The 14150-nt window shown below is 40.9% G+C and overlaps 1 protein-coding gene across 2 annotated transcripts; it reads right to left on the reverse strand.

Annotated features, from left to right (window-relative positions):
• Positions 1 to 504: 504 nt before the first annotated feature.
• On the reverse strand, positions 505 to 13551 carry TYRP1 (tyrosinase related protein 1). Of its 2 annotated transcripts, none has more exons than XM_044287048.1 (8): positions 13485 to 13551; positions 12324 to 12737; positions 10563 to 10885; positions 2970 to 3174; positions 2699 to 2866; positions 2416 to 2595; positions 2086 to 2232; positions 505 to 1035 (listed from the first exon to the last, which is right to left on the reverse strand). In XM_044287048.1, exons 2-8 carry the CDS (start codon positions 12712 to 12714, stop codon positions 845 to 847), a joined length of 1605 nt encoding a protein of 534 aa, XP_044142983.1. In that variant the 5' UTR covers positions 12715 to 12737; positions 13485 to 13551; the 3' UTR covers positions 505 to 844. The 2 variants fall into 2 exon arrangements, with proteins under 2 accessions (XP_044142983.1, XP_044142992.1); XM_044287057.1 differs by having other exon boundaries at positions 13466 to 13530.
• Between the last annotated feature and the right edge of the window lie 599 nt (positions 13552 to 14150).

Here is a 14150-nt window from a genome sequence, read left to right on the forward strand (position 1 = left end):
CGCCTACAGTAGCACCATAGCCTTCTCATAGCTTTCCCAAGGCTGTCATGTTACCTTAATTTTTTACGTGGCCTTATTGAAGTGCGATACCAAGCACATCTGCTATCAAATGGACGGCGCTGTGCTCGAGGAGCAGAGGCAGTCATGGTGCTACTGTGAGAGAGTTGTACCCCCAATCAGATAATGGGGACCTATCCAGAGAATAGATAATCAGTAAAAATCTCAGATAACCCCTATAGTAACTGAAATATTAATACTGCATGGTGTAGTCTACACCTTTTGTGTAATCTATTATTGTACTGTCCCACAAGTCTATATGTCAGCAAAATTACCTTGTAAAATAGAGCTCTAATGGAGGTAATAGGTCTTCCATATTACGCAGCAAAGTACCCCTATGTGATGCTGCTCTAGTAAAGACAGTCGCCATCTATGTGAAGCTTTAGTCTATGAGACTACCGTGTCAAACCCACACTCTTCACATGGAAATTAATATCCACACACTAGAAGTGTCAATTTTTTTTTTTATTATTCATGGTCAATTTAGGTTTGGCCTTTAAAGTTTATGAATAGCAGCTCAAAGGACTACAATGGTCACCATCCAAACTGTGGGTTCATGCAGTTTCATACAGTGATTAACATCTGTTCTCACATTACAGTGTAATTACATTTTTGCTAGCAGCACAGATAGGCATTTACGTGAAATTGAAGCCAACTGCATGTTGTAGTATTCTCAGCAACAATTTGAAATAGACTTTCCATTTTACAGTATACCAAAAGGCTTCTAGATTACTGCTCGGCACTAGAGTCAAGGAAATCACTTAAACTGGTAGACTTTTTAGATATTTCACACCGATTCTGTATTTTCTTTATCTTCAGCATAACGTGGATAGGATTCACCAAGGAGTGGCTGAAGTACATCACTCTTTCCGCTTCTGCGTCGAACAGCACATGTGACACCAGCAAAAATTATAGCCACAAGAAAAAGAGCTGCTATAACTGCTATGGTGACGATCTCTGTACTGCTTAGTGCCTGACCTAAAAGGTAATAGAAATAGTTAGAAACTGTTCTAACTAGCATATAGATTTAGAGCAGTGCATCAAAGAACTCAATTTTAATGAGCAGCAAATTATCTTCTTAAAAGGAAACCTGTAAAGGAGCCAGTTGCAAGTGTCTCCCTATGGCGGTGATGCATGGAAGATTAATCACACATGAGCCATCAATACAAAGCACCTAAGTGATAGACCGTCTAAACTGCAGGCATGGCCAACCTGCGGCTCTCCAGCTGTTGCAAAACTACAACTCCCACAATGCCCTGTGGCAGGCTGATCCATAGGCAGTCTGAGCATGCTGGGAGTTAGTTTCGCAACAGCTGGAGAGCCTCAGGTTGGCCTGCACTAAAGCAAAGCAAGGGACTGTTTCGTAGTTTCCCCTCTTCTAATAAGGGCCACCTCCCTTGAATTTCTAAGGTCCTTTTCACACAAGGGAGTTTTCTGCACGGGTGCAATGCGTGATGTGAACACAACACCCACACTGAAACCTGAACCATTCATTTCAATGGGTCTGTGTACATTAGTTTTTTAATGCATCAGTTCTGCGTTGAGTGAAAAACGCAGCATGTTCTATATTCACACAGCCCATAGAAGTGAATGGGGCTTCAGTGAAAAACTCATTGCAGCCGGAAGTGCGGCTGCAATGCGTTTCACTGGATCGTTGCTAAGAGATGTTTGTAAACAGTTAAACACGAGGGAAGAAAAAAAAAAAAAAAAAAAAAAAAAAAAAAAACCTGAATGTAATTGCAGACAAAACTGCCTGAACTTGCTTGCAAAATGGTGAGTTTCCCTGAACTCACCCGGACCTAATCCATTATGCTGTGTTAAAGAGGCCTAAGCCAAGCAACCCCTTGAAGTAGGTCAGCTCCAGTTTCCACTTTCATTAAAATAGTTCTCCAATTACTATTGATGACCTATCCTCAATACCATAGACCTGTGGGCAGGTTTTAAACACTTTAACCTCTACTTTAGAATATAAAATATTCTAGTTTGATACAGCAAATTGCACTAAGTCTTTTCTAGCCCGTTACTTACTAGGCCACTGGACATCATATGAATATCCTAGATTGTCTGTAGCCAAGTTAAACATTTCAATATTGGTCACTGGTGGCCAGAATGGAACCATGTTGTATTGCCGGTTATGACCAATTGGTGCATCTTCCAGTGGATACTGATTAATATCTAAAGGATGGAGAGTAGAGGTACATGTTAAGCCATAAACAATTTAGTGCCAGTATTTGACATCTTTCATCAAGCTTTCCTGATCTCAGTGGATAAGAGCTGTAATAGTCAAGTCCATAAGCATGTTTGGGGAGAAAATAAAAATTTATGTTGATTGCAGTTTACTAAGGAAGAAGATCTTACCCACATTATGTCTCCTCAGCCATTCATCAAAAACTGCATCAGTAAAGGTATGAAGAAGCACAAAGATTGGATCATTTGGAGACAAGTGAGTTTGACCCCCTGTACCATTTAGGAACAGATGAGCTAGATTATGAAGACTTCTTACTGTGGGATTATATTGCCCAGAAGGTTCACTGTAACCTATAAAATAAAACACACATCACAAGGAAAAGAGGGGTGCGCATGTTTAGCTCTCATACTCTGCATAGACCTCTATTAAACATTGAAGCGGTGCCTTCATTACCTTCAATGGAATTCCGAAAGCTTTCTGTAGAGTTTGAAAAGAATGGTGGAGTATCAAACAAATTGACCTCCAAGCAGAGAACTACATCTTCTGGTTCAGGAAGCCTTTGTACCATTGGACGAGCAATATTACCAGCAGGATTTCTTCTGATTGAGTTACCCACTGTATCTGTAATAAAGGTAATTGCATATGTCAAGCTAGCAAAAAAGTCTCCATTATATGCATCCATGTGGTCAGTCAAGTCCGTTTACTTTCTCTAGCAAGTACTTACTGTTACAGATTGTGCCTAAGCTTTCATAATCCTCCACAAATTCACATACAACTTGCCAACGAGAGAACACAGAGTTGGGACTTAAGAGATTTTGATCAAAATTGCTTCTTGCACCGACAAGGTCATCTGTACAAATGTCACATTCATTTCCACCAATAGCAAAGTTCCAGTAAGGAAGTGCAAAAGAAGGATCCTGTAAAAGATTCTAAACATAAAAGATTGGTTATGCATGGAATACACTTAGGAATTGAAGTTAGAATAGCTAAACAGGCTAGTCATAGATTTAAAAGCATAAACCTAGAAGTGAACCATAAAAGTAAAAAGGAATACACAATAGTTGCCCTCACTGTACCACTAGCATGCAGAAAATATTGCAGTCTAATAGTCTTGTAGAAATCCTGAAAAGATCACAAGGGATAACTTCTACTGATCTGTTTACTTTCAGATTATACCCATCTGAGGAAGAGCTATGTGTAAGTTTGTTTATTTTTAATATACAGTGTAGGGACTGGGATGTTAGACTTTTTTGTAATATACTTTATAGGAGAAAGCAATTTCTTTCTACTGGAAAACCATGTAAAGAGTTTTTCGCAAAGCTCTGAGAATTGTGGAGAACAAGTCTTCAGTCCTACTGCGCACTGAAGACACCTGTGTGTAACAGGCTTCAAGCCTGCCTCTTACTACTGCTGTCCCCGACTATGGACAAGTGGCCTAACTATCAATGTCCATAACCCTGCCTATCGGACTTATTATTACACAGGAGTCTTTAGTAATCAGTAACATGCTGAAGATAAAGCTGTAACTGAGTGTTAGTCAGTCTAATAAAAAAACACTATAAACCAAACCAATTACACTTTAATATTAAAGGAATGCTCATTAGAGATCATCTCATGGTGAATTGGTGCCACCAGTTACCAGATGGAGTGAAAAGTTGGTTCATGATTTAATGTAATCTTTTGTGCGGTCACTTAAATCATTGTTTGGCAACAGCATATTGTGGCATCTAAACACTGCCTGCAAACAGTGATTCTGTATGGGACGAGCAATGGTATTAGCGATCGCTCCTCCCTATACTCCCCATAATGTAAATGCAGCAGTCACCTTCACTGATGAGCAGGCAGGTGCAGGAAAGGAACACGTTCCTTTTATTGGTTTTGTTTTTATGGTTTCTCATGTCATAATATAAATATAAGGCCATGGGTCAGTTTTAACACATTCATACAAGTAGTTTTTTGTATTAAATTTGAAAAAAAAAAAAATATTTAAAACGGTCACCCTAAATTTCTATAAGCAATTTGATTGCAGTGAATTTCAATAGTAATTCAATGCAGTGTATTTTAGAAGCAGAATTGCTATGTTCTTATGGAACCCTGCCAACTTTAGAGCTTCATAGGAACTTCAGACCTGCACTTCTTCCTCCCCCCCCCGTAAACTCAACACATTAACTAACCCCACGTCACATATTTTACAAGTTACATAAACGCTAGAAATTGTGGTAGCCCAACAAAATTTGGGTTGTCAAACTGCCATGTGTTAAATTTAAATAAAATTTTTGGTATCTATATTTATATAAAACTTGTTCTTAAGACCTTTGAGGCTAGGTCATTAAAGGGGTTACCCAATTTCTCAAACCCCCCCACATGTGCCAGGTTCCTTACAGGTAATATACTTACCCTGCACCACCGCTGTTGCTTCTCCCAGTATACGGATGAACACATCTGGAGGGGGGTGGGGGGAGCACAGCCAATGGCAGGCGGGGACGAGCCTCCCTAGAGTCACCCAGATATTTTCATCAGTGTACAGGGAGAAGCAGCAGCGCTGGGTGTGAGGTAAATATATTGTGTTCAGAAATTGAATTCCTTGGAGTTATGATGCATGTAAATAGAACTTTGAAAGTGTACACCATGCTAACAGTATAATGAAGTACTTGATATGCACACTACCTCCGCTATGTACAGTAGTGAACACAAACTGCCAATCACCTGGAGTGTGGGGGCAGCATGCCTATCAAGTAGAGCTGAATAAAATTCCATAAATTCATTTATATTGATTCAGTCACACATTTGACCAGAATCATAGTGCTCAGTTTCTCTGAAAAGTCGTACAGGGCACTCTGGGGTCTTCATGACTGCATCTAACCTCTAATACAAAAGAGCCTTAGTAAGGTCAATGTGACAGCAATATATAGCTATGGGTAAAGGCATGGTAGCTGGTGGTAAACAGCCCCTTAAAAAATAAAATGGCAGATTATGCAAGTTCATATAAAAATTAAATCAAGTTGTCCAAAAACTTCCTGTGGTAGTAGACATCTGCCAGTGTGTTTTTTTTTTTTAAACCCAGATTAACTCCTGAAAGACCTCCATGTTAATGTCAGATGCCACGATCAGTGATAAACGCAGCATATGAGGGGGTTCGATGATGGGTGGCAGCACAGTTGCCATTCCTAGTCATTGCACCCGCCACATACAATGAAATGCAGCTGAAGCAAATTTGATAACTTCACTCATCTATAGTGACCACCAATATCCTTTTTATGGTGGTCACTAACAGGTCATAGGCTAGGCCCCTGCCTTTTTTTACAGTGGCCTAGTCCAAGCGCTGCATGGGTCTCCTGTGCAGCAGAGGATCTTGGATTTCATGAAAACCCGAGCTCCTGCTTTAACAGCCCAGATCAGCAGAAGCACTACTCCTGGCCATTTAACCCCTTAGGTCAATAGCAACTGGAGCATCCAAGTCGTTTAGAGAGGGGCTCCCTCTTTCTGGCATTGGCACTGCTGCAAGTTATATTACAAGGTGCCGGTGTCTGAGTATAGCAGCCTAATGAAAGACCCCAGTGATTGCCTGTGTAGTACTGAAAGTATAATACTTCACTGTATACAGTAAATTAGAAGATCAAATTGAATGGAAAAAAAAATATGCTAAATAAAGAAAACCCTACACATTTGGCATCACCGCATCCGTAATGACCTGCACTGCATAGTTATTTGCTTTATCCTGCATGGTTAACACTGAAATATAGTACCCCAAAATACCAATAGAAAGTACAAGTCTTTCTGCAAAACTGAAGCTGCAAAAAATCACGTTAAAGGGGTTTTAATGTGCAAAAGTAGTAAACAGTTGTATTTGTTATTGCTGTACTTGTTCTGAATTAGAAAATAAAATGTCCTGCCTGCACAGTTATGGCTTATTCACTCTGTCCGTGTTGAATTCATTTTCTCTCATCTCTGAAGGCTCTAATCCTGGTTTTGGCTCACCATCACTGATAGAAATCACTGTCTAAAACAAGGACACTCAGTGGAGCAGAAGGAGTTGATTTTGACGTTGACAATGACCATCTATTGCTTGTGGATGTGGGGTGGCTAAGAGGGGAGGATATTCACTTAAATGGGGCCACAAAAGATGGGGATCGCACTCTGCTGTCCGCATCCGTTGCTCCATTCTGTGGCCTCGCAAAGATTTGGCGGCCAAGAATAGGCATTTCTATAAAAGGCCATCCGTTCTGCAAATTGCAGAAGGCACACGAGCAGCATCCTTTTTTTTGCTGACCGCCATTTTAAACTGATTTATGTAGGACAAATCCCAAGATAAGAACTTTGCATTTGCTAAAAAGTTCTGGAGAAATTCTTAAATTAATGTAAAATTGATCCACTCATCTAATATCAAGCGCCTCAGACCATCTGTCAGTATGCTGTACACTTTCAAAGCAAAGCTCAATAACATGGCTTCATCTTAACACTCCAGTGACTGATTATTTTCTCAAAGTAACTTGCAAAACTGTATGTCATTATACAAGTTAATTTCATTAAGGGCATCATTCCTGGTTACTTCCAAATCCTATACTGTCCATCCCTCAAATCAGAAAGCCCAAGCTAACAGGCAGATTTTTTTTATCCAAATAAACACATTATGGTCTGGGAACCAACATGTTACAGGGTTGCGCAAATATAAATGTATCCTGCTCAGATATATCACTTTCCTCCTATACCATTTATCAAAACTGCCTTATTCTAAAGTTATCAGCCTACCATTGCACCCTGTAGCAAACTAGTTTTAAAGTAATTTGCTGTTGGACATCCTGTAGTGAAGTCTTGATACAAGATGCACATGCTCCTTCCCTTCAATAACCACACCACTATGTGCAGTGTCTGTTGACAATACACAGACATAAGGATGAGATTCTCTGTTATAACCTGCCTTCTGATCCTTAGCTGTGTCATGTGACCAGCACTCTGATCTCCAACTGACATTCCTATAAGGGCTCGTTAACACAACCGTATGTCTTTTCCCATGTTTTGCGGGCTGTTTTTCACAGAACTGTTCCTTTTTGTTTGTTTTTCTGTATGGTGTATACAGTATTTACATAGAAAAAAATTGGGCTGGGCATAACATTTTCAATAGATCTTTCCGCAAAAACAGAACTGATATGGAAGACATACGATGCATTTCTGTATGTGTTCTTTTTGCAGACCCATTGACTTGAATGGAGCCATGGAACGTGATTTGCAGGCAATAGGACATGTGCCATCTTTCAACGGAACGGAAAAATGGAAACTGAATGCATTGTTTTTTGCAGAACCATTGAAATGAATGGTTCCTTATACGGAACGCAAAAGAGGTCATGTGAACAAGCCCCAAGACTGACATTGAGGCTGCTATAGGGAGTGGCGCACCACCAATATAGGCAGACCATGCCATTGCTATGGGGCCTGGAGCGCATGGAAGGCCCCACCTACTACGTATACTCTGCAAAAGACAGTTTAATCATAGGGTGTTGATGTAGCCAGGAACCGACCCTTTTCTACTTCTCCCCTGGCGATTGAGTTCAGACAGCCAACCTAACCTTCTGTTAGCACATACATCTCCCATTTGCCCATACACTCTAGTAAATCACCTCAGGTTTGCCCATACATTTTGTTAGGTCAGCATGAATTCAGGACATGCGCAGTATTACAATCGGCATGGTGTGCTGTCCACCAGAACAGATACTACATAGTGAGGCATGGACCTGATCTCATACCACCTACCTGTGTATGAATTTTGTGTAAGTACTTAGGCCCCTCCCCCAGCACACCACTTCCATCCGCAGCAAGGAGTTAAAGGGTTTCTGTCACCTGAAAAGTGGGTATTAAGCTGGCTGACATTCGCGATGTGCCAATGTCACGACATGACCATTAGTGCCATCTCACTGCCTAAAGCTTTTGAGAAAAGCAAACTTATAATTTGCTAATTAGCCTCTAGGAGAGGATGGGGGGGGGGGGGGGGGGTTGAACCTGCTCCTAGAGGGTCTGTTTGCCCACCTTTTCACTGAAGGCACAAGACAAAAAAAAAAAAAAAAACTTACACTGCAACCTGCACCCACTGCAGATACAACTGGTGGGAGGAGAGCAGCGCTGTGAAAAAGGTGGGCAAACAGAGCCTCTAGGAGCAGGTTCAATGCCCCCCCCCCCCCCTCCTAGAGGACAATTAGCAAATTATAAAAGTTGGTTTCTCAATAAAGGCTTTGGGCAGTGAGATGGCACTAATAGTTATGTCAGCCAGCTTAATACCCATTTTTCAGCTGACAAACCCTTCAAAAAAGGGGTTATCCAACCCCTATAGTGCCCCCCAAAATGCCTGGCACCTTACCCACCTCATTCCCGACACCCACATTGCTCCTGATGCCCGCACAGCCACCACTGCCTCCCTCCTGTCACGCAGATCAAAACATCCAGCGACATGGGGGCAGTCAATAGCAGGACAATCTTTTATCGATACCATTTTGGAGTGTGACTTTTTGATCAGATTTTATTAAATTAGTGATGAAAAAAAATGGTGCTGGTAGCAAAGGGATTAAGAGGTGGAGGACAGGCCATGTCAGGTTTTAGCACAGTGGACAGACAGGAGTGATGTGTATGCGTGCTCCTGCCCTGCACTCGCTCAGCTCGCATACATATGGCGTCCAGTGCCTGACACAGCTCATTTATGCCCGGCTTTACCAAAGCAGACAGGAGCAGTGATGTGTTACTGCAACAAAGTTGGTTAATAAAAGAATAGAGATTTATCCTAACGGTTTTAGTAGGTCATGTATACATGTCTTTATTGGCAAATGGGGGTGTGGCAGGGGAGGAGCCAGGGCAGTGCGTGGGATTAGGCCCCCTCCCCCATTAAAATTATAGCCATGGGGCCCAGTGATTTCCATGCATGCCCCTGGCTATAGCAATATACAGAGAAACTGGCTTCCTGTCCACACAAGATGCGGTGTTATTTGGAAAGTCAGTGTTAGTCACATGACCGGTGAGGAATGGAAGGGAGGTGATAAATCAAATAGTCACTGGTAAGATTACCTTCAGTACAGTTTACATCATGTACCTTTCTACCAGGTCAGGGTCTTTAAAAAAAAAATAATTGAATTTTTTTTGGAATGCATCTTTAACAAATGGACATTTGCACAAGTTGCATCTGTTATAAGTCAAGTTACAACGAGCATGTTGAATAAGTGACGGTAGAAAATGAACACAGCGGCCATCATTAAAAAAAAAAAAAAGTGCCCCAAATTTCACCCGTGTGGTGATGTTAAAAATTTGGGATGTGTTCTTCAATCAAGATGGCCTCTCCATGATCAAATGAATGTGGCGAGTATGCACATTTACTGCCATTTCAGGAAAAATTGATTCAGTATCACAAAACGCAAAAAAGTGACTAATCAAATTTATGATTTGCAAAACAAATTGCACTTTGTTTCACTCAACACTAGTCAGTACACATCTCACTGCCCTAAGGCATGATTGGACAGTAGTCACATGACAAACCAGGAGTCAAACTGAGGGGTTTAAGAGGAAAGTGCAAATTAGGTCAATTTAAAAAGAAAAATTCCAAAGGAGAAATGGGAGCTAGGGTACTTGATAAAAATAAACTTGAGTGAAAAGTAAAGTAGTTTATTCTTTATTGCACGACCCCTTAAAAGACTGGATCTCTTCATTAACTACATCTATCTAGTGTTAACATTAAAGCAAAGCTGTCAGGCAATTACTTCTTCCCCATGTGAGTAACATATGACAAAGGCTTCGAAGCAAAGCTCTGAGAGATTATATGATCTGGAGCAGGATCCCTAGAAGAAGCAGAATCCCGATTACCCAATCCACACACTAATACATAAAGAGCCATCAAAGATTGTGTAGGCAGGGTAATCACAACCATCTCAGGAATAGAAGTGTTAAAGGATTACCAATACTCAGAATAAGTCATTAATATCTAACTGACGCAATTCTGACGGCGGGCACCTCTCATGATCATCTATTTGAAGAAGCTGCAGAGCTCCTGTGAGCGCTATGGGCTCCTCAACATTTCAAGCATAGCGCCATAGATTTTATACTGGCTGCACATGGTATTGCAGCCCAGGCCTATTCATTGAATGGGTCTGAGCTGCACATGGACATGTCAATATCATTGGTCACATGGCCTTAGGGGGAAAAAAACAAAACAAAAAAAACACACTAAAAAACTTGAGCATGGCAGCCTGATTAGACATTCATCAGGATAAGTCATCAATATTTTACTCGAAGAACCCCTTTATATATACATAAGGTTAATCAACACAAACAAAAAAATCCATACCTGTATGTCCCTTTCCAGTTGCATCAAATGGTATCTGTGCCAGGTAAGGAAAGCAGGACCCTCATGAGAAAAGTCTATGCCACCGGCACTCCCCTGGCCCGGGCCAAGAAATGTTTTGCTAACACTGTAGTAATGGGTCCAAACAAAGAAATCATAAATTGAAATATTTTGAAAGTTAGTAGTGTTGCTCTCTTGGTCAATGAGCTCATTGTAATGGCGTGTTGCAATGACGTAGTCGGGGTGTACAGTGTTTTTTGCAAGATCAAGTGCAGCAATAAATCGCCTCCTCTCTTCTGCACGCAAATCCAATATATTTCTTCTCACTACAAGAAAGCAAGTCATGCTTTTTATTCATACCCAGATTAAAAAATATGTAATCCCAATAAAAAAAAAAAATAAAAAAAAATGAATAATGTACACAACTTTTCTGGTTTTGACTAGCTAGAGACCATCAGGAATTCTCCTTGTATACGTTGAAAGGTCCTTAAAACTACCATTTTCACTCTTATTTATTAGGGTGCCCTCCGCAACAAAATCCGCAGGTGCAGATCTTACAAAGCTGTGGATTTTTCCACAATGTAACAGGATGGATATTTTCTTTGTGAATTATGTTGCAGATTACATCTCTATTAAAAATGGAGATATTCAGCTACATGAAATCTGCTATTTATTTGCACTCTGGAATATTCTGCAGCAGAACAGAGGTATTGACACTTTATCCCCATAGGCTAACAGAGGATGTATTTATGTAGCCTTTTCCACAAGGACATCCACCACACAGAGCTTCCATGCTGTGGTTCAGATGCTGCCAAGTACCATGGTACCGTATGAACCACAGAGGCAGCCATATTATCCAAGTAGAAACACATTGTTTAGTTGGTCTTCATAGATACATAGTTTTGCATATTACTATGCGGCCATTAACAATGAAGATCAAACAAACACGGTTTTAATTAGTTAATATACCTCTGTGGCTCATATGGCATGGACGCATCCCAACCACTCTGTGGCTGTATCCTTAGTGATTATTTTTATGCAAAATATAAAAAAAAAAAAAGTGTCTACAAAGTCACATTTGCATTGCACATAAAAGGAGCATAAAGTGAGCATACACAGTATGAAACAGCATATTCATTACTATGACTAAAGAGCACTTTCTTCAGGTTAAAAGGACCAGCCAAGATTTTTTTTTCTGCACACATTTTACATAAAAAATAAAAATTAAGGCAACAGATCCGTCCTGACTTACATTGAAAGTCAATGGGGAACGGATCAGTTTTCAATTGCACCATATGGTGTCAGTGAAAAACAGATCCGTCCCCATTGACTTACATTGCAAGTCATGACATCAGTTTGGCTCTGCATCGTCAGACGGTCACCAAAACACTGCAAGCTGCGTTTTAGTGACAGTCTAAATAACGCAACGGGGGCCAAACGCAGCCAAATTAATGCATTCTGAACGGATCCCTTCAGAACGCATTGGGGCTTAACTGATCTGGGCCGCTTGCGAGAGCCCTGAAACGAATCCCGCAAGCGGACCCAGAAACATCAGTGTGAACGTAGCCTTAGCATTAAGACTTCTTTACACTTGGTTTAGTGGTCAGTGGACTATGTAGCAATGATTTTTCCTAACTTTCCTCTACATTTTTGTATGAGGTCCTGTATGACCAATGTAAACAAGCATGAAGTTTGTAGCCTAATGAAAAAAGTCATCCTATCCCAAAAAAAAAAAAAAAAAAAATTATATATAAAAATTCTTACCTGCTACAAGTTGCTGGTCACAGTTATCCCCTGTCCATCCAGGTCTGCAGCTGCCACAGTTATAACCATAGAATCGGCCATTACATATACATGTCCTGTTAAAAAAACGGATGGGCCATTGTTCCCGGTCATCTGTTCCATCCAGCTGATACTGAGGTCCATGAGGCCTGGAGTCCACACTAATCGGACCACACAGCCCTCGACCTACAGTAAAGCCACACTGGTCACTTGCATCTGGAGACAATTGAGGAAATACACCTGGGCAGCACTCGCCACTGAGTAAGGCCTCTGGAGTGGCACATTGTCGAGGAAACTGTGCAGTTACCAGGTCATGGAAGAGTGTGAAGACCAATACCACCGAGCAGAAACGCCAAGCTTCATAGAACGTCATAGTTGTGTTCTGGACAGTCACAGCTGAAAGAAGAGGAAGTATGAGTACAACAAAGCTGGTGTGGTCACAGACACAACTTTTAAAGCCTATAATAAAATTCTGCCTCATAAGGAGTAAAAACAGAACCTCCCAGCTTTGATGCCAGACTCCTCCTTCAGTGAAGCCTACATAATAGCAAGATTAGCAGGCAGCATGATGAATGTCTTCTGTAACTTCTGCAGACATAGGTCAAAATGCCAGTAGACCTTTGAGCAACATTTATTAGAAGTCAAATATACTGCAACTAGTCATGGTCTTTGGGAATAAGATCTGGAACATACTGATGAAAGGCATTATTTTTCACAAGATTGATTAAAGGTAAATAGGAATAGATTAAAAGTTTTAGTTTACATATCTTGACTAAGGGACTCAGTGATTCAGTAATGTTCTTTCATCTATAAAACTACTGTTTCACACAAAATTAGCAAAGTTATTAAACACCCAAACAAGTTCTGACACCTTACTGAAGAGCGTTCCTACTTAGGAGACTTTCCAGTGACAGACTGGGAGGGACACTCACATTGAGTCCCACTTTGTTCTGGTTAAGCTTAGTTTTTTTAGACCTCTCAGAAACACAGCATTTATCCAGACAATCGCTCGCTTACATTTCATTATTTTCTGAAAAATCAATGATACAACAAAAAACCTAATACATCCAGTATAATAAAAAGCACAATACAAGTGACAGCTAGCCTATAACGTATTCACTCACATCAAGTAAATAACAGTACCTGCTACAGTCTGAACCAGGTTTCCAGCAAGCAAGTTTCTAGCCTTTAGTTTGTTTGACCCTCCATCCCTCTGATGCAGTCGAGCGTTTCCCAGCCCACCCTAATCCTTTTATACCAGTGTACTTCATCCAGCACATGACCACTTTCATGCTGATTGCCTTGTGACCATAAAGGTCCCAGCGTGGGTCAACTTTTTTGGAATAACCTGACCATACAATTATAAAACTTAAAGATGCTTTGATTCAGTGTAAATCTTCTTCCTCTATTAGTCATCACCCACCCTTCCAGGACATCTGAAGAAAAGGGCAATTGTCTATTGTGTTAGAGCTGCATGATAAGCTCATCACAGGGAGATGTTACTTAAACCCCATGATGGAGCTGCTGAACTAGAGCACAAACCACTACTAACTTACCTTGGCCACTGAGAGACAGGAGCTCAGGTCTCCACATTCTGATATTTATTCAATCAGGAATTGATTAGCCAAATGAAACGCCCACTTTGTCTAATGAAATAATTACCAAAACCATGTCTACACATAGGGCGGATTCCATGCGGTTTTTTAGTGCAGAAAAACTGCAGCCTAAGGGCTCATTCAGACCGCCGTATGAATGAGTCCGCATCCGTGTTTCCGTTCCGCGGCTCCGTGGAAAAGATAGAGCTTGCCC

This window comes from Bufo gargarizans, chromosome 1, assembly GCF_014858855.1.
Source record: "Bufo gargarizans isolate SCDJY-AF-19 chromosome 1, ASM1485885v1, whole genome shotgun sequence".
Taxonomy (NCBI): domain Eukaryota; kingdom Metazoa; phylum Chordata; class Amphibia; order Anura; family Bufonidae; genus Bufo; species Bufo gargarizans.